A 23,889-nucleotide genomic window follows, 5' to 3' on the forward strand; every position below is an offset into this window, starting at 1 on the left:
ACACTGAAACATTAACATTTTTTGTGTGTTCCAGTGTAAAAAGGTACAACCCATCAGCAATGCTATGAAAAGAGCCATTTCTGGGCAGCAAATGGATCCAGAACAACATAGGCCACCATTTCCTGCAAAATTTCTTGGGAGAAAAAATATCAGGAATGTTTTTGTCTATTGGCTTGTTTTGCAAACTGCAAGAAGTCATTTTAATTTGCTTCCCAGGGCAGTTGCAAGGGATTAATTAAAGAGTTAATGATTTACATAGTGCCTTTGAAGATTTAATTTTCAATTTTAGTACAAAGTACTGAGCAAATCTATTTTTAAGGGCATGCCAAGAACGAATTGCCTGTTGAGAGGAGTGATCTGAAGAAAGATCAAACAAAATTACATTGGAAACTTGGGGACAGTTTAAAGTGGTTGTTTAAGGCAAAGGGGGTTGCTTATTGGAGGTGGAATGTAGGCTTAGTTGATTTGTTTGAGATTATTGTTCCCGGTCACCTATAAACAATCTGTGCAACACTTGTAGGCATGCAAGAGGTTCCTAGCTTTAGCATGGAAATGGATTTTTCTCTCCTCTGCCTCCCTCTGTGTTTCTGTGGTTTGATGTGGTGTGATCTATTTGGTATAATATTGGGATGGGCCATTTAATTGAATTTTCCTTCCTCCAAGGATAATGATGGGCATCGCAGCCACACAGGTGAAGGAGAATACAGGTCAGGAAACTGCTTTTGAGAGCACAGATGCTTGGAACTAGGACATCTTGATCCTGCACTCACTAAAATCATTAGCAAAACTCCTGTGTGACTTTAGTGATGCACTTGATTCAGAGCCCTAATTAGAAGCAGCCCTTATTCATTGCTGTTAGAACCTACAGTAAAAAAGCACCAAAGAATGTTTTGTGTTCTTTAGTGTAATCCACCCATTGGATATCACTAACATTGACCATCAGCCTGTCCCCCTCCTCCATGAAAAGCACTGCCCCTAAGTAAATTGGCTGGAACCAGTTGTTTCCCATCTCACACAGAGTTTTGGTGGCAGTCAGTAGTTGGGTAGGCTCAGGGTAGCTGTCCGTGACTTTGGTGATGATCTGCGTTATGGAACCTGGTTTACTGTGATTTGGAGTGGACCCTCGGAAAGTGACCTGAGAGTAGATGTAGTAATCCCCGGTCTTTGGAATCACCAGTGACTTATTGGTATAGTTCATGTTGTTCTTGGTGAAGGCTAAGCCTCGCTCGTGTTCCCACTGGAGAACTGGAAACTGGTTTCCCATGGGGGGTGAAAGATCTTGTTTCTTAACTGAGGACATAAAGGAGAAAGGAAAGAAATCAGTTGGTTCCCCTGTTCAAGCAGGATGTGTGACAGTGAGCATAACTCAGATGATATATTCCTTCAAAAGAAAACAACCTTGCTAGCACATTCTCTTTAGTAAGGGCTCACTCTGCCATGTATTACGGTAGTGTCCAGAGGCCCCACATGAAGTCAGAGCCCCACTGGGATAAACACTCTACATACACCTTGTAAGAGACAGTATCTGCCCCAAAGAGCTTCCAGGCTAGCTAGACAAAGCAAACAAAGGGTCAGAGGAAAGGAATATTATTACTCCCATTTTACATATGGAAAACTGAGGCACAGGTCGATTATGCCCAGATTTTCAAACTCAACTAGCTAGTTTGGGTGCCCACCTGGAGATGCTGTAAAGGGACCTAATTTTCAGAGACTGGACACTGGGTCCCCTTTAAGGTGTCTCGGTTTGAGCATGCTGGAACTGAGCCACTTGGCGTCATTAGTCACTTTGGAAAATCGTGCCCGACGCTGCACAGCAAGTCTCTGGCAACCTGAGACTAAAGCTCAGATCTCCTGAATCCGAGGCCAGCACTTACAAGGCAATCCTTCCTCAGGGTGCAGCCCGGTCACATGAAAGGGGGAAATTCACCCCCACCCCCAAGGCCCAATGCACCAGTTCACAGCATCCTAAAATGCAGCCAGCTCTGGGGCAGCTGTGTGAATAATTACAGCAACTGTACATAATGGTGCAGGACAGTGATCAGTGAGACACCCCATATCCAAGAGACCCTTCAGTCTATCATTACCCTAACTTGCATTTAGCCAGGACAGCCCTCGAGAAAAAGTGGCATGGAATCTTTTCTGACCACAAATGATCAGCACCTTGGTGTTAATCCAATCCAAATAGGTGGCAGCTTCAACTGCAAACACCGTCTCAAAGTCATGTGGAATCTGCATAGCTCATCCTCCTTGCGTGTCCCATACAAAACTATTTTTGTGGCTTAAACCTATCTCTAACTATGAAGGGTTAAGATGAGGTTTCCGCTGGGGGCAGATTATCCCACATCTGCCTACTGTGGGGTATCTTGTACCTTCCTCGGAAGCAGCTGGGGCCGGCTGCTGTCAGAGACAGCACACTGGAGCAGATGGACCCCAGGTCTGATTCAGCCTGGCAATTTCTGTCTTCTCATTTTTGCAGGGTTTGGAGGGTGGAGTTGAGGCATAGTGGGACTTTTACCCTTCCTGCTTTGATCATCTCTCTTCCCCCGTTTGTAATTCAGTTCAGGCAGTAGCTAGGAAAACAAGAGCCCTATATTTTATGTGTAAGAGTGATTTCTGCTAGGGGACAGCAGTCAAGTTTCCTAGTAACTGCGTTTGTCACACAAAATTGTTGCGGTAAAGTTACAGCTGAGAAAAGTAAAACATCCGACTTCTCTGGGCAATAAAAAGAAACATACAACGCTATGGATAAACGAACAGGCAAGACAGAGGCAACTGATTTCCAGGAGATGAGACCTTTTCTTTTGTGTGAGTGTGGGTTAATATTGAATGTTTGCTCTCTTTCCATATCATTCCATTTCGGGGAAAGTGGATGAATTAAGTACAGAAAAGAAAAGCTTTGGAATTCTTCCAGACTTAATTGCGAAGCATGCCCTGTGTGGTATGAGATTTAGCAAGATCACACATAATTACTACAAGGAACAGGATTAAGGGCGTGTGGCTGCGCGATGCCTCAGCTCCTGTTGGCGTCACTGGAAGTCCGGGGGGCTCAGAACAGGTCAGGATGGGTAGGTCTACACAGCCTGCAGAAGCAACCCTGCCAGCCCACATTGACAGATGGGCTAATGGGGCACGTGCTAGCACTCTAAAAATATATGTGTAGACAGCGCTTTGCAGTCGTGCCTGGGGCTCTGAAGCCTGGGCCGGGGGGTGGGCTTTGGAGCCCGAACTCCAGCCCAAGTCGCAAGTTCAAAGCACTGTCTACACAGTTCTGTTTGGAGCACTAGCGTGAGCCCTGCTAGTCCAGGTCTGTTGACCTGGGTTGGGTGACTCACTGCCTCAGGCTGTGTAAACATACCCAATCTGGTCTGAAACCCCGTTTCCAGAACATTGCAACAAGTACTGGCTAGCACTGGTTTTCTCCCAGAAGAGGTGAATGAGCCGTAATGCCTTGCATATTCGCTGAGCAGCATAACACTATGATGGCGTGCAGTAATGGATTTTGAGCTCTAGTTCATTCTAACTTTTCTCCAGAAAAAGGTAAAGCACACAGATGTGGGGGGGGGGGGGGGGGAAGACAAGGATTGCAAGAGCATCTGGAGTGGAAGGAAGAGTGTTCTCAGAGCTTTGGCTCCATCTGAGCTCTGTTTGGTATAGAAACTGAGCTTAGAGAAAGCAAATGGCTGTCTGCTACCTCACACTTCCCCAGGGCTTCCAGGGGGTGTTCAAACCTTGGTATAAACTAGAGGAGCCTTAGGCCTGCTCTAATTTGCAGCAGCTTGTAAGAGCCCCTCCCTCCCCACCCCACGCTCCCTGAGGGCTAATTCAGCAGCTGGGGATGCTGGAGCGTAGGGGTCTCTATGTGTGCAGTTCCCTACCCACTCTAGCATGGCCCCCACACTGGAGTGCACCGCAGCAGCTGTGCCTGGTATTTAGGACAAATTTAAAGCTGCTCTGTGCTACAGTAGCAGCTCCAGGCTCCAGAAATTCAGTGGTCAACCTTAAAAGGCCAGCTGTTCCCAACGAGTAACAGACAGGACTGTTGTTTCCTGCACGGATTTAGGGAAATGCTCAGCTATCACCACACTGTGGTAGCTATTACTTAACGATTTGTAGTGACTAACATCCCCCTCCTCCCCCGCAGTGATCGGAATGAATGTCGTTTCAGTGACAAGGGTAGAGGCTAGGGACAGGAAAAATAAGAACAGACCCTCTGCCTCATGGCCCAGAACTCAAATCAAACCTTTCTGGAGCTTCAAAACAGACAGGAGAACTTCTTGAAAATGTGTTTGTCATTTTCCTTTTCTTGCTCCTCTCCAGTTGGAGGTACAAGCTAGCGAATGTGCCCAAATGGCAGATCAAGGAGGACCGGAAATCTTGCTGATTTCCAGCTAGATTTTGCAAACTCAAGGGTTTGAAAGAAATTTGATTCAACTGTTGGGTGCTTCCCTGAAGCAAAGAGAACATCACACAAGCTTTTGAAGTTAATTCGTCAGGCGTACAGAGCTACAGTCTAATATTCTGAGCCAGCAGGAGGGGCTGTCTCTTGTCCAGCATCTCTTGCGACTATGTCTCGCTGGCTGTGCACAAATGACTCTTTTATCAATGAGTGTGACCTTGTTCTCCTGCAAATCTGCACTGATGTGTTGAAAAATTGTTGGTAAAAGGCATGGAAAAGGGTCAAAAGACACAATCCGGCTTTAGCTAGGAACTTGAGGACAAACGCAGAGAGGGAAACCCTGCTACGAGAGCTATAGGAACGTAGGCTCTGAGTCAGTGGAGTGTTTAAGCACATGCACAACTGTACACATTGACTTCAGTGGGGCGACCCGCACGCTTAAAGTTACTCGTGCGCTTTGAGTGCTTTTTGGAATCAGGGCCAGGGTCCACGCCGGGAGGTCTGACCATGGCAGAGGGATCTTGGAAGCCGTCCACAAGATTCTTGAACCATCACAGCCGTGCCAGCCACCTGGCAGCCATTCTGCCACTGACTTCCCCCAATATGTCCTTGCCCCCAGGTTCTCTCATCTGGGAGCTATAGAAATAGGTTAGGGCTCAGTTATAGGGGGGAGGGATAGCTCAGTGGTTTGAGCATTGGCCTACTAAATCCAGGGTTGTGAGTTCAATCCTTGAGGGGGCCATTTAGGGATTTGGGGCAAAAACTGGGGATTGGTCCTGCTTTGAGCCCGGGGTTGGACTAGATGACCTCCTGAGGTCCCTTCCAACCCTGATATTCTATGATTATGCCCCTCCCTCAAAAAGGGTTCTAAGAAGGGGTTTAGAGCATATTGAGAGTTCCTTGCCCCTCAGCCCATCTACAGAGGAATCAAGCATCATCCCCTGGTCTGGTACCTTTACACTGCAATAAAAGACCCTCCGCATGGCCATGGCTGGCCTGTGTCAGCTGCCTTGAGCTTGGAGGGCTCAGGCTGCAGGGTTGACATGCAGGTGTGGGCTGCAGGTTGGGATCTGAAACACCACAAGGGGTAGAGGTTGGTTCTCAGAGCCTGAGCCCACTGCAGTTTTTAGCCCCATAGCCCAAGCCCTGTGTGCCCGAGTCCATTGACCCAGGCTCTGAGAGTCTGTGCCACGGGTTTTTTATTGCAGAGCAGATGTACCTGACAAGCTCCATGAGTGCATGGCTGGGGGTAATGCTGGCCACACCTGTTAAGCAGCATGAGGCTGCTCCCTCAGCCTTTCTTATTCTTTTGACACCCCCACTCCTGTCCTTGAGAAAGGCATAATACCTTTTGACACTTCCCCCTCCTCACCACTGCTCAGACTCGTGAGAGTCACAACTGAGCCTAATTCTTCTCTTGCGCACGCTGGTGTAAATCAGGGGTGATTCCACTGAAGTCAATGGAGTTCTACTGGCGTGGAAAAGGTGTAAGTGAAGAGAATCAAGACTGTGATGCTTATGGAATATTAAAGGTCTGGTTCTCCTGTCCCTTAAACTGCTCTAGCTCCATTGACTGACAGCTGTGGAGTTACTCCTGAGTCACATCACGATGAGACTACAACTAGGCCCTTTCTGTTTAAATAGTCCCATTAAGTATAGCAGAAGAGTAAAATACCAGCCATTCTAGCAGTTGCTAACAGCCGCCAGCCCAAGTGTTCATTTTGTAAGCAGCCTTTTAAAACCATAAAGAGAATCTTTCATAAAGTGCCTGGCTTTGCAGACACTCTGTATGAACACAGGGCTAGATCCTCGACTGGTATAAATCAGCATAGCTCAGTAAAGCTAAGTCAAGAGACACCAGCTTGAGATCTGGCCCAGAGAGTGTAAACAGGAGATGACTTTCTTTCCACTACTTTTCCTGACTGGCAACTTCTGACTGTCAGTTTCCATCAGGCATGTGTGTTTTGGAGATCAGCTTTTGTGCAGTGCAATGTGATTGACAACTACCCAGGGAGGCATATCATTTTTGAACAGTTAAATTACCTGTTAGGTGTGCTCTTGGCTTTTCTGCACTGGATACTAAAGCTGTAATTAAGAAAAAAAAAAACATTTGCAAACATCCGAGTCCGAATGATTCTTCACAGAGAGACTCTGTACAGTCCCTCTTCATTTCCGCCTTGGTCTGTTTTATGAGTTATTTGTCTAGGCTGGTTTTCTGTGTTTGTTTTTTGTGGCAGGCAGGAATGGAGTTTTGGACAGAGCTGATAGGATCACTGAGCAAGCACCAGGACTTGTCAATTTCACTGCAAGGCTTGTGAGAACTTGGCAAATCCTTTTAAAACAAACACTGCCACCGCCACCCCCCACCCCCTCGAAAAGCAAAGCAAAAGCCTCTTCTTTGAATTAGATTTCAGCATGCATGAGGGCATCCTTTATCATTCTGTCATTTCAATACTAATATAGTCAGACTGTGCTCAAAAAGCCACAAGGCAGGTTTATCCCTACACCAATGCAAAGAGGAGGCAGTCTGCACATCCCTTATTCAGGGCCTGCAGCACCAACCCAGCCACTCCCCCTCTTATGCCATCTTTCTGTTCCCCAAGCTCCGCACTGCGTCCTCAAGCCTGCCTGAGCTCTGCGACAGCCACAGCCTCTGCTCCTCCCTTCCTTCCCCACCTTCCCTCCCATCCATACCTCTCTCCTCCAGCCCAGAGCTTACCCATGATCCTTCCTGCACTGGGTGACCATTGCTGAGGAGGCATCCACCTCCTGTGTTGAAAGGGGTGGGTGGGGGAATGGTGGACTTTGCCTTCTTTGCACCAGCTGCACTGCCACGAAAGAGCCCGTAGGGCACCTGTGAGTCTGGCCCACAGAACAAGAGTGAGCTGGGGTTTGCTTTCACGTCCAGCTACATTTTCCCTGCAGCATTAATATCATAGAATCGTAGGACTGGAAGGGACCTCGAGAGGTCATCTAGTCCAGTCCCCTGCACTCAAGGCAGGACTAAATATTATCTAGAGACCTTCCCTGACAGGTGTTTGTCCAACTGGCTCTTAAAAATCTCCAATGATGGAGATTCCACAAACGCCCTAGCCAATTTATTCCAGTGTTTAACCAGCCTGACAGTTAGGAAGTTTTTCCTAAGGTCCAACCTAATCCGCCCTTGCTGCAATTTAAGCCCATTGCCTCTTGTCCTATCCTCAGAGGTTAAGAAGAAAAATTTTTCTCCCTCCTCCTTGTAACAACCTTTTATGTACTTGAAAACTGTTATCATGTCCCCTCTCCATCTTCTCTTCTCCAGACTAAACCCAATTTTTTAAATCTTCCCTCATAGGTCACGTTTTCTAGACCTTTAATCATTTTTGTTGCTTTTTTCTGGACTTTCTCCAATTTCTCCACATCCTTCCTGAAATGTGGTGCCCAGAACTGGACACAATACTCCAGTTGAAGCCTGATCAGCGCAGAACAGAGCAGAAGAATTACTTGTCCTGTCTTGCTTACAACTCTCCTGCTAATACACATACACAGACAACACCGTACAGGGAAGTGGTTTCCGATGTAGATTCTTATCTACTCCTAGCCTTTCCCTTCATTTATGTTTTCTATTGACTCAAACCTTCACTCTCAGCCCAACCCTTCAGCTCTAACCCTGCCCAAACTTCCAGGGACTTTGATGGGGTTGCAGGAGCATGCACTACAAGAGGATTTAGCCCATAGTATTGCAGATGAAAAAGATGGAAAAGACCTCCCAGAACCTGGGATGCATCTGAGCTGTGCTCAGGAGGAGGTTTGCAAAGGTGGCTTTAAACCACATGTATACCCTGCGGCCCCCAATTCTGGTTCCTTGTGGATGCTGGACTCTTCCCTGCTGTAGACTAGACTAGCCACAGGACTGTCTGTACCTGGTTGCCTATTGCCCATCCCAGCATCTGGGCATCACCAGGGGAGAGTTGTCCCCAAGATATGTCCCCTATACTGGGAACTGGGATGGAGCTGGCATAGAAGCTACTAGACGATTCCCTTGTGCCATTCTCCACTTGCCAGATGTGATGGTTTTAAGACTGGGTTGCACTGTAGAGCAGTATGAAGGCCCTTTAGCAGGACAAAGAGCTGCCCCATCCTTGCGAGGTCACCTAGCCCATCCTCCTTCAGAGGGTTCCTTTGGGAAATCTAATTTTAAGATAATACAAGTGATAGGGCTTCCACCCCTTTGCAGGTGAGACTGATCTATAGCGTAACAGATCTCACAGGCAGGAAGCTTTTCCTGACATTCAGCCTGAATTTACTTTCTCGGACTTTAATCTCCTGTGGCTTCTAGTTACACCCCTTTGCACCACACTAAGCAATTCCTTTTCCTCTAAAGGAAGCTGATCTGGCCCCCAGTCTGGCTCCTATACGCTATTTCGGCAGTGCACAGGGCCCATGAAGGAGCTGCTGAGGAAGAAGTCCCTCTGGGCAGAAGTAGCATAGGGCTTGATATTAGTGACCTGGCATAATGTCCACCTCAAAGCTCAACTCTAGGGGACATGCTGGGAGAGTAGCTGGGTCAGGAAGGGGCAGGTTATGATGCTTCTCAAGGGGTACCCAGCAGTGTGAGGTGCCTCTCTACTGCTGGAGGAAAGCTTGTCTGTGACTGCAGTGGGTCAGTTCCCCTACCACTCCAGTCTCTGGGAACTAGTGCCTTCCAGGCCTCTGTAGGCCCCGATCTCTCTTTACAGGTGAACGATAGTCAACCTGCAATCTCCAAACACCTCAGTGGAGTGCCCAGCCCCTGATCCACTGGGTTTCCCAGACCCTCTGTTCCCAAAGGAACAGTTCCCTGGCCCCCCTCCAGCGAGTCAAATGATAGCAAGCAGAAATAGTGGAAACAAAGGGTTACCATATAGCTCTTCCTACTATAAGAGATTCTGGGCTGCAGCGTGGCTCCTAGGCAGCCAATCAGGTCTGCAGAAAGATGGCAGAAAGTCTCCTTTGCCCAGTTCCTCCTGAGCTCTTTGTGCCAGGTTTCTCAGAATCTGTCCCCAGGAGCCTTTGTCCTTGGATGTTTGTGTTTATGGGACATATCTCTCTACACACCCTCCCACGCCCCTCTCTATTGCACTTGTATTGTTCCCAGTTTCGGGGGCAGGGAGGAGAGAAGTCTCAAGGCCATGTAACCCACACACCTTCTGGGTGTGGTTTCCTGTCCCATCAAGCGAGAGCGAAAGAGAGTAAGCGAGAGAGAAAAAATATGTACAATGAGTCTGCTGTACAGCCTTAGCTAAGCGCTAGTTGGCTTTTAGCTCATGCACTAAGCTCCAGCGGTCCCAGGTTCTATCCCGCTCACCGAAACCACTGGGTTTTCTCAATGTTACAATTACACATGGGCATTTGAATCCCTTGGAACCCTTAGTTGTTAGTAGAGAAGGCAGGTAGCTCTGCTTGATAGCCCTGGGAAAGTGCATTTCCATATAGTGGAAAGAGAAGGAGGGTGAGGTAATATCTTTCATTGGACCAACTTCCTTGGTGAGAGAGAAACTCTTTTGAGATATTACCTCACCCACCCTGTGTCTAATATCCTGGGGCTGACCCGGTTACAAAAAACACTGCCTATCAGCCTTGCTCCTACATTTAGCTGCCGTGAGGAATTTGTACAGGTACCACCCCCAGTGGACACGTGAATGAACAGAAGGTTTTATAGAAGAAGGAAAGGACTGGCAAACTTACAAATTGGTGATGTCTGTTGCTTTAGGAATCTAGACACGCTTTCATCTGCAACCTGCGAATAGATTCACAAGCAGTTAGTGTTCAGGTGATTGAGACAAGACAAACCCTGGAGAGCAGAGGCCTGTCTGTGTATGTAATATTTTCATCAGAAGAGTCTATCTAGCCTTTGGCAATTGCCTCAGGAGACAGAAGAGACAACAATATTTGTTTACATCTGAACTGAGCCTGAAGTACAAACCCCCAAGTAGTTTCAGTTGTTGGTGCAAGAGCCTTCCTCTTCCACAGCCTTCCAATATCCCTCTGTCTCACACACACAGGACAGGTTCCCAGGTCTGGCTGATCTGTGCTAAGCATGGGACCTGGGGTGGGAGAACGGTGGCTCCAAAGCATCTTCCTGCTTCCTGGCTCAGCCAGAGCCTGAAGTTGCCCATGGAATAATTCAGAAAGGCCTAAGGGCTACTCTAAGTTATGCCACCCAGAGCAGTCACCCAGGGACAGTTCTGCCAACCAGGGAGTGTGGAGCACAACTCCATCCAGCCCCACTCCCTCCCATCCCCAGCCTACCACTGAACATCTCCTACACCTCAGGGAGGGGAGCAAGTCATGCAGAGGTGAGACAATGCACAGAGCTTAAAGCTGGAAGCCAGGATCTGACCCTGATTCTTTCTTATCATAGTGGGCCTGATCCGCAGCTGGTGTCAGACCTCCTCTGGATGGGGGTACATTGATGTACAGCAGCTGAGGATCTGTCCCATAATTTCTCCCTTACTTCTGTAGCTTGCGATTCCTCTCTCCCTCTGCTCTTTATTATGTGAATCTGTAACTCTATCATGTCGTTCTCTAAAGGCATTGGGGAAAGAGTTTGTGTGAAAGACAGATCAGTAACGAAAAGGAGCCAAGAACTCTCAGTGGCAGAGAACTAACCTTGCAAGTAAACAAGCACTTGACAGAGAAAGGGTCAGTTTTGTTTGTCTAATAACTTGCTAAATCACTCTCCCTATCTGAGATCCAGAGTCCCTGTGAAGCCCATTCAGACTCGCACTGTAAATATTGCAGCATAATATTGACTTGGTCTGTGCCAAAGACAAAAGGCATTTATGCAAAGCAACCGGAAGGCTGGTTACCACTTGCCAGTCAGATGCCTGCCATTGGTGCTGGCTTTTCCCATTCAAACCCCCATAGGTGGAGTGCCTGCATTCTTGCAAGACTTTGTTCTGTTCAGCCAGATTCTCAGGTGATATAAATCAGCAAAATTTTGAAGCCAATGGAGCTAGGCTGATTGAGGATCTGGTCTGGGGTGGCCAACCTGGGGCTCCGGAGCCACATGCGGCTCTTCAGAAGTTAATATGCGGCTCCTTGTCTAGGCACCGACTCCGGGGCTGGAGCTACAGATGCCAACTTTCCAATGTGCTGGGGGTGCTCACTGCTCAACCCCTGGCTCTGCCCCAGGCCCTGCCCCCACTGCACCCCTTCCCACCCCCTCCCCTGAGCCTGCCGTGCCCCTCCCCCGAGCCTCCCGCATGCCACGAAACAGCTGATCGGGAGGTGCGGGAGGAGAGGGGGAGGCGCTGATCGGCGGGGCTGCTGGTGGGTGGGAGGCGCTGGGACGGGGGCGAGGGGAGCTGATGGGGGGCTGCTGATGTATTACTGTGGCTCTTTGGCAAGGTACATTGGTAAATTCTGGCTCCTTCTCAGGCTCAGGTTGGCCAGCCCTGATCTGGTCTGTAGTTTGTGCATGTGCAACCCCCGCCCCCACCCCAAATCTTAATAGCAATGCCTAGAGGCATACAATACTTACAGTGGTTCTCAAACTGTGGAGCATTTGCTGATGGTCTATGGAGAACCTGCTCACATGATGCTGACTCTTCTCCTCTCCAGCTGCTAAACTGTAGCAACCCATTGCCTCTCCCTGCACTCTCCATTAAAGACTCTTCTAATATTATTTCTCCCCGCACCCAATTCCAGTAGCTGCTACAGAAATGGCACAAAAGGCGGCCTAATCAATAATGAAAGAGAGAGCAGGTGTCCATGAGACAACAGTCGGCTAGATCACCAGCTGGTGTGAATCAGCGTCATACACCGATTTACAGCAGCTGAGGAGCTGACCCCAACTCTCTCTGTTAAAACCAGGGCTAGGCAAAAGTGTGAGAACCCCTGCAGGACAGGGTCTGCTAGGAGTGTGCTTATGTTGTATGCGTATGCACTTTGTGGACCAGACTCTCAATCAGTGTCAATCAGAATAGATTTCATTGTAAGTTGGTTTCAATGGAGCTCTGCTGATTGGCCAGATCTTCAACTGGAGTTAATGACAATTACTACTAGAAAACAGTGATAATATTTAATGTTTGTATACATATATTATCCAGCTTGGATTATTTCACACACACACACACACACACACACACACACACACACACACACACACACACACACACACACACACAATATCAGCCGCTTCTGGGGGAAGAGGACACGTGCTGCATGCCAACATGGTCTAGATAATACTTGGTCATGCTATGAGTGCAGGGGACTGAATTAGACGACCTCTCGAGGCCCCTTCCAGTCCTATGCTTCTATGACTCTATGGGCAAAAGGAGAATGAATGGCTGAGTTCGCTTCATGGCAGACGGACAATATCCTGAATTAACTTTACTGAATTAAGTTAAACCTTGCTGAATTAGTTTTAACAGCTTTGGAGTCCATTGTTTTGAAAATGCAATTGTGTCTGTGTTATTGTGGAATTGTATGTTTGTACCTTCTCTCGGAGATTGACTCACTAATGCAATGTCTGGAAAGTATTAGGAACTTCAAAGGGCTTTTTGAAACAACACCTGTGAAATGGATTTCCTAGGAAGTACCTGTGGGAATGCAAATGACCCACTTCCAATCCACCCTTTTGAAGCTATACCTTCGTGAGGAGAAGCTGCTGTATATTTATTACATGCTCCAGGAAACTCCAGATCAAAGACTCCTAAACAGTGTACAGAGTAGAATAAACATGTTATGAATGTGCTAGTTCTGAGCTGAGGCTGTGATGAATTTGAGACCACAAAGGAAATCTCTTGGGTGGGGTGCTGAAGGACTGCTCCAGCCAGAGATCATGTTCGAGTTGGGGTGATGGCTGCTAAGCTTATTAGCACTGGGGTAGGGGCTTTATTAGTATATATATTTTTTTGGTAACGGTTTTCTCTGTAGTGCTTTTACCTTAAGAATAAAATAGGCTTGTATTAGAAAGAACTGCACGGCAACTTATAACTGCGGACAATCGTTCTGTCATCAGTCCCTGAATAGAAAGCCAGCACATGCTGGGGCAGCCTGTGGCTGCTGAGAATAACAAAGTGAAGGCAGGCAACCGTGCAGTCTGGAAATACCCTGCTCAGAAGGGAGTGAGATATGGGTCTCACCCCCCACCCCCAAAAAAGGCAACAGATGGGGAGTTGGAAGCCTGAGAGCACCACTGTGGGGAAATACAGGTACAAGTTGCCCTGAACTGTGACAACCCTCACCAGGAGTTGAGCCTGGCGCGTGGTGCATTGAGGCTTGAGATTTTAAAATGGATGCCCAATGCTGAGGTGCATGTGTGGTCTAGGAGACAGCTAAGCCACTTATAAAATGGTAATTTCCCAATAGCTAAATTATGTAAAAAAATAAATCTGGAGAAAAGAAAAAAATTGCAACAGAAAATTCCGTCCCTTCCCCAGCTACACCACCTCTGCCCCTGCCTTCCCGCCATACCCCTCCCCCCCAGCAGAAAAAGCATGATCTAAAAGACCCGAGTGAAAACTGCAGGGGCACAGTCTGCAAGATAGGAAGGAATCAGGAAGAACACCCTTTGTCATGTTGACCTTGAACTGTTTGAGATGACGCAGCTGCTTGGTACTGAATATTACATTGTCTTCTGCAAGAGCTCACAAGATCGCTGGGATGTTTGAATACAATTGTAATTTATGATGCGATGTGCAGCATCATGGTCAGCTGAATGTGTAATTTCCCTGGATGGACTTTATAAGGCCATAGTGCGGGAATTCCCTTGGGAACACTCCTCCCCCAAGTGACTTTAATGACAGCTGTAATCACTGAAATGTCAAGGTAGTTACATATGCCATAACAAAGCTGTGTTTGGCCCTGATTCAGCAAGATACTTCAGCACACACCTAACTTTAAGCATGTGAACAGCTCTATTTATTTACTTCAGTGGTACTCCATCCTCAAAGTTAGATCCCTGCTTATGTAGTTTGCTCAAGAACCTTACATAATCAGAACCCTTGAGATTTAAGTAGAGCTGATTGTTTCCATGAAAAGTTTTGACTTTTTGCCAAAAACGTAGAGTGTTTTGGGGACAAAAATTCGGGGTGGCGGGGGGTGGGGGTGGAATGGCTAACAACTGAAATATGTTTGGCTGAAAATCAAAACAATTTATATTTTAGGCCAAAAGTTTTAGTTTTCCGAGGGGGGAAGAACCCAATGTGAATAAAATGGAGAAGAGAAGTAGTGGTGCCTAGTGGATAAAACACTTGTTTGGGACTCAGGAAATCTAGGTTCTATTCCTGGCTCTGGTAGTGGCCTGCTGGGTGACCTTGGGCAGATCACTTCCCTTATCTCTCCCTCAGTTCCCCTAACTGTGAAATGGGGATAATGATATTGATTTGCTTTGAAATCATATGATGAAAAGCGCTAGTTATTTTGAATAGTTTGTTCATGTATATAATGTGTATATACTGCATAGTAAAGATCAGTTGGGCTGAAAGATGCTGTGTTATCGTACAATAAAGGGGTATCATTTATAGACCTCAAAATGAAATACTTTAAAAATTAGTCCTTTTAAAAATTATACTGGAGAGTTTTCTTATTTCCCATTCTTGTTTAGGTTGGTATTTTTCAGAAGTCCACAGCATCACCCTTTGGCTGCCACTGAAGTCTGTGGAAAAGCTCCCATTGATTGCAATGGGAACACAGTTAAACCTGCCTTGAGTGCTTCTGAAAAATCCCACCACAGAGCTAATTAGAAGACAAGGATCTCCTGATTAGGAGCTGATTAGGCCTCAATTAGAATATTGTGTCCAGTTCTGGACACACAAATTTCTCACAATTTGGAGAAAGTCCAGTGAAGAGCAACAAAAATGATTAAAGGTCTAGAAAACATGAGCTATGAGGGAAGACTGAAAAAATTGGGTTTGTTTAGTCTGGAGAAGAGAAGACTGAGAGCGGACATGATAACAGTTTTCAAGTTCATAGAAGGTTGTTACAAGGAGAAGGGAGAAACATTGTTCTCTTTAACCTGTGAGGACAGGACAAGAAGCAATGGGCTTAAATTGCAGCAACGAAGGTTTAGGTTGGACATTAGGAAAAACTTTCTAACTGTCAGGGTGGTTAAGCACTGGAATAAATTGCACAGGGGGTTTGTGGAATCTCCATCACTGGAGGTTTTTAAGAGCAGATTAGAGAAACACCTGCCAGGGATGGCCTAGATAATACTTAATCCTGCCATGAGTGCAGGGGACTGGACGAGATGACCTCTCGAGGTCCTTTCCAGTCCTATAATTCTATGAAATGGCAGCTTTAGTTCCTGTGAAGTCTGCGGTATGCAAAAAGCTGCCACGGGCTTTCAATTCCAAAAAGGCCAAAAGTCCCATTTATAAACGTTTAACGTTTAAATCAAAAGAAAACAGCTAAAGATCCCCCTCCCACACATCTCATTTTATTGTGTCCTTTTGAAAGGGGGTGTCCACATTACAAACCTGAATGCAGCAAAATAGTTAGGAACGGTGGGGCCATAAAGATTAATAAGCAGCTGTATTCAGGTCACATCCATCTCTCTTGCTCTTTACACAAGAAGAGAGCAAGCCTTTTGGAGGGGCCAGATTCTGTGTTATGTGGACATGCATATGAATACACATGCATGGGTAATCATAGACATGCAAGGCTGGAAATGACCTCAAGAAGCCATCAAGTCCAGCCCCCTGTACTGAGACAAGACTTAGTATACCTAGGCCACCCCTTAACAAGCTCTAATGATGGGGATTCCACAAGCTCCCTTGTTCCAGAGTTTAACTACCTGTATACACAGAAAGTTTTTCCTAATATCTAACCTTAATCTCCCCTTCTGAAGATTAAGTCCATTACTTCTTGGTCTACATTCAGTGGACATGGAGAACAATTGATCACAGACTTCTTTGTAACAGCCCTTACCATATCTTCATAAATGATCTGGAGGATGGTGTGGATTGCACTCTCAGCAAATTTGCGGATGATACTAAACTGGGAGGAGTGGTAGATACGCTGGAGGGCAGGGATAGGATACAGAGGGACCTAGACAAGTTGGAGGATTGGGCCAAAAGAAATCTGATGAGGTTCAATAAGGATAAGTGCAGGGTCCTGCACTTAGGACGGAAGAACCCAATGCACAGCTACAGACTAGGGACCGAATGGCTAGGCAGCAGTTCTGTGGAAAAGGACCTAGGGGTGACGGTGGACGAGAAGCTGGATATGAGTCAGCAGTGTGCCCTTGTTGCCAAGAAGGCCAATGGCATTTTGGGATGTATAAGTAGGGGCATTGCCAGCAGATCGAGGGACGTGATCGTCCCCCTCTATTCGACATTGGTGAGGCCTCATCTGGAGTACTGTGTCCAGTTTTGGGCCCCACACTACAAGAAGGATGTGGATAAATTGGAAAGAGTCCAGCAAAGGGCAACAAAAATGATTAGGGGTCTGGAACACATGACTTATGAGGAGAGGCTGAGGGAACTGGGATTGTTTAGTCTGCAGAAGAGAAGAATGAGGGGGGGATTTGATAGCTGCTTTCAACTACCTGAGAGGTGGTTCCAGAGAGGATGGTTCTAGACTATTCTCAGTGGTGGAAGAGGACAGGACAAGGAATAATGGTCTCAAGTTGCAGTGGGGGAGGTTTAGGTTGGATATTAGGAAAAACTTTTTCACTAGGAGGGTGGTGAAACACTGGAATGCGTTGCCTAGGGAGGTGGTGGAATCTCCTTCTCTAGAAGTTTTTAAGGTCAGGCTTGAAAAAGCCCTGGCTGGGATGATTTAATTGGGGATGGGTCCTGCTTTTGAGCAGGGGGTTGGACTAGATGACCTCCTGAGGTCCCTTCCAACCCTGATATTCTATGATTCTATGATTCTATGAAGACTGTTATCAGGTGTGTCTCCCCCACCCCACAGCCTTCTCATCTTATGACTAAATATGTGTTTTTTACCCTTTCCTCAAAGGTCAGGTTTTCTAAACCTTTCATCATTTCTGTCGCTGTCCTCTGGACTCTGCAGTTTGTCCGCATCTTTCCTAACATGTGGCACTCAGAATTGGACACAGTGCACCAGCTGCAGCCTCACCAGTGCTGAGTAGTGCAGGACAATTACCTCCTGCGTCTTACATACAACACTCCTGTTAATAAACCCCACAGTGATATTAGCCTTTTTTGCAACTGCACCACATTGCTGACTTGTATTCAATTTGTGATCCACTGTAGCCCACAGTTCCTTTTCAGCAGAACTACACGTTAGCCAGGTATTCCCCATTTTGTAGTTGTGCATTTGACTTTTCCTTCCTAAGGGCAGTACTTTGCCCTTGTCTTTATTGAATTTCATCTTATTGGTTTCCTACCAATTATCCAATTTGTCAAGGTTGTTTTGAATTCTAATCCTGTCCTCTAAAGTGCTTTCAACTCCTCCCAGCTTGGTGTCATCTGCAGATTTTATGAGTGGGCTCTCCACTCCATTTCCAACTCATTAATGTAAATATTGAATAGTACCAGACCCCAGATTGATCCCAGTGGGACCCCACTAGGTACACTCTCCCAGTTGGACAGCGAACTATTGATAATTATTCTTTGAGTCCTGTCTTTCAACCAGTTGGGCACCCACCTTATAATAATTTCACCTAGACCACTTTCCCCTAGTTTTCTTATGAGAATATCATGCAAGGCTATCTCAAAAGCTTTACTAAAATCAAGATATATCACATCTACTGCTTCCCTTGTAACCACTAGGCCAGTAATCCCGAAAAAGAAGGAATTTAGGTTGGTTTGGCATGCTTTGTTTTTGACAAATCCATGCTGGCTATTCCTTATTATCCTCCAGGTACATACAGACTGATTGTTTAATAATTTGTTCCAGTATCTTTTTCAGATACTGACCAGTCAGGCTCACTGGCCTATAATTCCCATGGTCCTCTTGGTTCCCCTTTTAAAGATAGTTATCATATTTGCCCTTCTCCACTCTTCTGGACCTCACCCATTTTCCAGGAGTTCTTGAAGGCAATTGCTAATGGTTCTGAAATTGCTTCAGCTAGTTCCTTAAGTATCCTAGGATGGATTTCATCATGCCCTGCCAACTTGAATACATCTAACTTATCTAAATTTCCTTAACCTGTTGTTTCCCTATTTGCTTTGCATGCCTTCCCTCTTGTTGGTAATATTAATTCTATTGAGTATCTGGTCACCATTAAACTTTTCAGTGAAGACTGAAGCAAAATAAACATTAAACACCTTGTCACCTTTCTCGATGTCATCAGTTATTAGTGCTCCTTTTCCTCTAAATAAAGGACCTACATGTTCCTTTGTGTATCTCTTGCTTCTAATGTATTCAAAGAACCTCCTCTTGTTGACTTTTATGTCCTTTGCTAGGTGTAACTCATTTTGTGCCTTAGCCTTTTTAATTTTGTTCTTATATGCTTGGGCTATTCTTTTGTAATCCTTCTTAGCAGTTGTCCCATGTTTCCACTTTCTGTAGGATTCCTTTTTGATTTTGGGGTCATTTAAAGAGCTCCTGATAAGAAGAATAGGAAGGGGCCAATATGGTTCTATCTTTCCTTCGCATTGGAATAGTTTGCAATTGTGCCCTTAATATTGTTTCCTTAAGAAACGGACAACTGTCCTAAACTTCTTTTTCCGCTAGATTGTCTTCCCATGGGACCTTCCCTATCAGTTCTCTGAGTTTGTTAAAGTCTGTTTTTTTCTGAAGTCCATTTTCCTAATTCTGCTGCTCTCACACCTTCCTTTCCTTAGAATAATGAAATTTGTCACTTCATGGTCACTTTCATTCAAATTGCCTTCCACTTTCAGATTCGCTACTAATTTCTCCCTGTTAGAATCAAATCTAAAACACCTGTCCCCTTGGTGACTTCCTCCACTTTTTGGAACAAAAATTGTCTGCAATACATGCCAAGAACTTACTGGAGAGTTTGTGTTTGACCATATTACTTTTCCAACAGTTGTCAGGTTGTTAAAATACCCCATTGCTACCAGGTCTGATGTTTTGGCTATTTCTTTTATTTGTTCTAGAAATGCCTCATCCACCTCCTCTTCCTGATATAATATATGCACCAAATTTATTTTGTGTCATTTCCAGGCATGGAATATTGCCTAAGCTTGACCTGTGCTTGAAGGGCCTGATCCGACTCCCATGTAAGCCGATCAAAAGACTCACTGACTTTCATGGGAGTTGGATTGGGCCACAAGGGAAATGCCATGATACCTGCATAAAGCCGGAGTCATTACTATCCAGTTGGGCCGTGGTGATAATGCAGGCAAAGTTTGGGAGGTGAAAACTACACACCTGGGGCCAGGATGTGAAGCTTCTCCTCAGCCCACCCACAGCCGTTCCTCCAGCCTATGTCCTGGGGTAGCTGATTCAGCCTCCCTCCGCCACTTGCATAGTATGTTGAGGCCATTGGCTTTGCATAAATATGGTTCCTTTCGGTTCCTCTTCTGACCCTCATCACTGGCCTCCATGCTGGCCAGTGCAGATCTGGCCTGGAGAGATCCATGCCACAGCTGGGGGCTTTGGAGGCCTGTCTGCATGGCTGCAGACCATTCTCACAGTCGCAGCTTGAGTTCAAAGTGAGCTGCAGACCCTTATGTTGCCCTTCTCTATTTGGGTGAATTTCCCTCTAAACTTGATCCTGCCAGCCTCAGGACTCCTTTGACCCACCTCTCCAAATCCCAGTGCCATCAATGGGAGTTAAGTGCAAAGAGCAGCAATTAAGACTTTGCTTTTCATTTACAGATGATTAACTGAGAAGACTGATAAGGCAGCAACTGGCACATTCCTAGCTGTGTGTCACTCCAGCGGTTGGCTCTATGGCAGGAACTAAGTGCTCGTTATATTCTAAATAAAGTCAATAACATGAAATTTAGCCAGGTAAACAAATGTGTTGCTGAAGCCACCACACCACTAAGGGACAGCAATGCAGCTGTTTCAGAATTAGGGCACAAAAGATGTATCGGTTATTTTGAAAAGGGGGCGGGTGTTGGTGATGGTGGAAGATACCGAGGCAGGCAGCTCTGGAGCGTAAACCCCATAGTTCTACACAGACCAGGTGCAATACAATGAGGAAAGCAAATTTCCAGTTTGCCCAGGTTGTCCCTATCAGGTGCTCTATCCCACAAGGGATGCCTCTAAAGATCAGGCAACAGTCTAAGCTTGTCCCGGGCTGGAATATGACTTTAGGCACATGCATGTGCAAGGGGTGGCATGTAATCTGCACCAGCCCTGCGATAGACCTAGGAGAGACACCCCTTTGTGGCACAACTCCCTCACCCACTTCCCTCTTGCTCCTGAGGGAAAAGAGTTACGGCTAGCTTATAACATGGCAAAAAATGAACGCCCACTCCCAGGGCAGCTCAGCCGAGCAACTCAGCACTGTCGTGGAGACGAGAGAAGGCTTTTCCCATTATCCTCTCCACTGGTCTCCTCACCACTAATCTGCTTTAGAGGGCAGCAAGCAGTCCACCTGCTTTCAGGGGCAATCAATGGGAACACAGCTTCAGCTTATTCCTACATGCCCAGACCGAAAGTCCAGGGAACCTGTGCAGAACTGTAAGTGGTTGGGGGTAGGCAGGGGCTCTCACTCCCTTCTGAGAGGTCAAACCACCATTTAGCCCTCAGTCCTTTTCTTCTTAGATGGGACTGCTAATTATGATGGAGGGTGGTCTGACAAAAAGATGCCCTTAACCAGTACAATTCAAATTTTTTAAAAGACTAATGGGAATGAATTAGATCAAAAGGGATTTTTCTGGGTTCTTTTAAAAAAATGTTTAGAAAAGAAAAGACTTTGTTGGAGCACCTGCATTCCTGATAGCGTTCCCATTGGAATGAGAGGAGCTGCTCCTATGGGTCATGGCTACAGGACAGGGAACATATGAGGAACCCATATTCAGTTCAGAGCACTGGTTTTTGGAGGAGCATTAGAAGAAAGTTCTCAAGGAAAGTCAAACACACCCATGACTACTTCACAGCTGCTAGTCACTGACTGACTCAGTTCTCAATGGAGCAAGTGAAAGGTTTATTGAGTGCAGTAAATAATACAGCAGGATAAGTATGTTCCGCCCTCTCCACTTGGCAGAGAGACAGATGGCAAGTTTCCAGCTATGATGATTTTACTTTTGCAGACTGGGATTTTCATATACTATACTTCATTCGATCATAACAGCCAGATATTAGAGTAATATCAAGAGACATGCACTAATTACCTTTCATGAATATGTATAAATATAATATACAATAATATTGTCCAGAATGAAGCAATCCTTAATGCTTACAAAGGATCTTCTATCTGAAGATCTCAGGGGCATTCACCAGCATTACTTCGTTAAAATGTACAACACACCTGTGAGCCAGGTAAATTTTAATCTCATTTGACAGATTGTTATTTTATTATTTCAATTGTGGCAGCATGTAGAGGCCCCGACCAGGATCTGGACCCCCATTGTGCTAGGTGCTGTACAAATATATAGAAAGACACAGTCCCTGCACTGATAGGCTGACAGTATAGGGACTAAAGTCAGCAGTAAACTCTGCCCAGATGCAGAAGTCCAACCATTCAGAATTCAGTGTAAGGTGTTGTGCTAAGGTATTACAGTAATGGGCACTATAGAAACCACAATAGCAGACAGCGAGAGGCACTGAGCAGTTAAGTGACTCACCAAAGTCACGAGGCCACACAGTGAGTCAATGTGAAAGCTGGGAAGAGATTTTCTGATTTAAGAGTTGTGTGTTTCTAAGCAGTTTTATGCAGCTTCTCCGTATACAAACATGCACTCACACACATTGTACAGATGTGGATATAAACAGGAAATCTGCCTTACGCATTCATCTAAGCAACCAGCAAACACAGTAAGTAAAGACAGTCTAGAACTAATATTGTATTTGACACCCTGGAGAGATTATAAAGTCTTTGACCAAGAACTGTATGTATTAGAAGTGAGCCCCTAGCTCTGATTTCACTGTGTGTGTGTTTGTACCTATATCTACACAACTGCATGTCAAAGAGTGTAAAAACCTAGTGCCAGAATAGAAATAAGGCTCATATTCAGTATATTAGTACCTCTTGATTATTGTTGTTCATGGTATTCATTCAATTGAAGCTTTGTTCATACAAATGAGCAAAGAGTGAACTTCAAGCGTAAAAGCTGAAATTCATGAAGGTCTCGCTCCTGCAAACAATCATACATTGGCTTACCTTTTAAGCAGGTGGGTAATCCCATTGACATCAATGAGAATATGCACCTGCTTAAAAAGCTGATGTGGAGGGCAGCAGCACAGAGTTGAAAGACACATACCTACAGAGGTATGCATGTGGAGATAGATGTCCAGCTGTTTATTAGAGATGGACCTGCAACTATCCCCTGAATCCAGTGCTTCTGAACTTTGGAAAACTTTTGATCAAGATTTAGATGAGGATTTGAATGTTGGGATTAGGGTCACTCCCAATAATTAGCCCAGACTGGACCACCATAGTAAATCCCAGGGAAATCTGAATCCGCATGTGACTCTGGTGCTGAAATGAATAGTTCTCACCCATCTGATTCACACACACACATATGGGTATTTGACACAAACACAACCCACAAATAGATGGATGGACACATTAATGACATTTAGCAGGTGGCTGGTGAAATAGGGTTCTTTCAGCCTGTAATAAGAGACGAGAGAGCTCTCAGCTTCAATCAGAAAAAGGTGGAACAGAGATGGTCAGCCAGATCCCCAGCTGAATTCAATGGCACGACCAGCAATTTACACTAGCTGAGGAGCTAGACTATAGAGTTTTCTTCAGTCTGCCAGTTAGGATTTAATATTGTTCCTGCTCCTCTGACCCTATTAAACTCAAGAAAGAGAAATGAAGAAAAATCTGCCTATTAAAAAACTGATTTTCCCCCTCCTTCCTCACTGTGTGCATGAAAGAAAGAAAAAGCAAGCAAGCAAGAAATAAAAAGTTTGTTTAACATTCTTCCTTGAAATCGTAAATCCATAAAGCAAGAAGCCACAAACTCTTTCTCCAAACCTAAATATTTAAAGAAACTCTCTTGTCTTTTTCTTAACCTTTCCTTAAGATCACTGAGAAATGGCATTTCCTTACCTGAGCTGGGCCAGATTTGTAGGCTCTGAGATTTCCAACCAGTAGATAGGCTGTGGGCAATGCCAGGGCTAGGACAGAGAACAAGCAAAAAATGACAGCACAGCGTATGTTCTTCAGATCCTCCCTGACACGCATTCCGGATTCTTGATTGGTCATATGAACTGCTTCCTCCAGGGGTATTTCAGCACTGTGTTGCATCCCTGTGACTGGCTTGTGCACCTCTCCCTTGGAATAGAATCTGGGAGGAGGAAAATCTCTTCTGCTTGCTGTCCTGCATGGAGACCCCCATTAAATAAGAGCTCACTTGAGTGTGGGATGGCTCTCCCCCCCACACACACACACATGCACCCTCCCTCCCAAGGAATGCACCGCCTACAGAGAAACCCAGTTCAGGGAGACAGACAGAGCACCACTTTTG

General features: G+C 45.8%; 1 protein-coding gene across 1 annotated transcript; it reads right to left on the minus strand.

The window, feature by feature from the left end:
- Positions 1–624: 624 nt before the first annotated feature.
- On the minus strand, positions 625–23,889 carry TNFSF15 (TNF superfamily member 15). The gene is made up of 4 exons (XM_073314169.1): positions 23,472–23,889; positions 10,103–10,154; positions 6,440–6,481; positions 625–1,290 (listed from the first exon to the last, which is right to left on the minus strand). Exons 1-4 carry the CDS (start codon positions 23,667–23,669, stop codon positions 863–865), a joined length of 720 nt encoding a protein of 239 aa, XP_073170270.1. The 5' UTR covers positions 23,670–23,889; the 3' UTR covers positions 625–862.

The sequence above is a fragment of the Lepidochelys kempii genome, chromosome 16 (genome assembly GCF_965140265.1).
Source record: "Lepidochelys kempii isolate rLepKem1 chromosome 16, rLepKem1.hap2, whole genome shotgun sequence".
Lineage (NCBI taxonomy): Eukaryota > Metazoa > Chordata > Testudines > Cheloniidae > Lepidochelys > Lepidochelys kempii.

What these genes read in the sequence shown, in the direction of transcription:
- TNFSF15 (XM_073314169.1), bottom strand. Translation starts at nt 23,669, where the DNA reads ATGCAACACAGTGCTGAAATACCCCTGGAGGAAGCAGTTCATATGACC. An exon ending in ACAAATCTGGCCCAGCTCAG is followed by an intron (nt 10,155 to 23,471) that starts GTAAGGAAATGC and finishes ATCTATTCGCAG; the next exon opens with GTTGCAGATGAAAGCGTGTC. An exon ending in GCCAAGAGCACACCTAACAG is followed by an intron (nt 1,291 to 6,439) that starts GTAATTTAACTG and finishes TTATGTCCTCAG; the next exon opens with TTAAGAAACAAGATCTTTCA.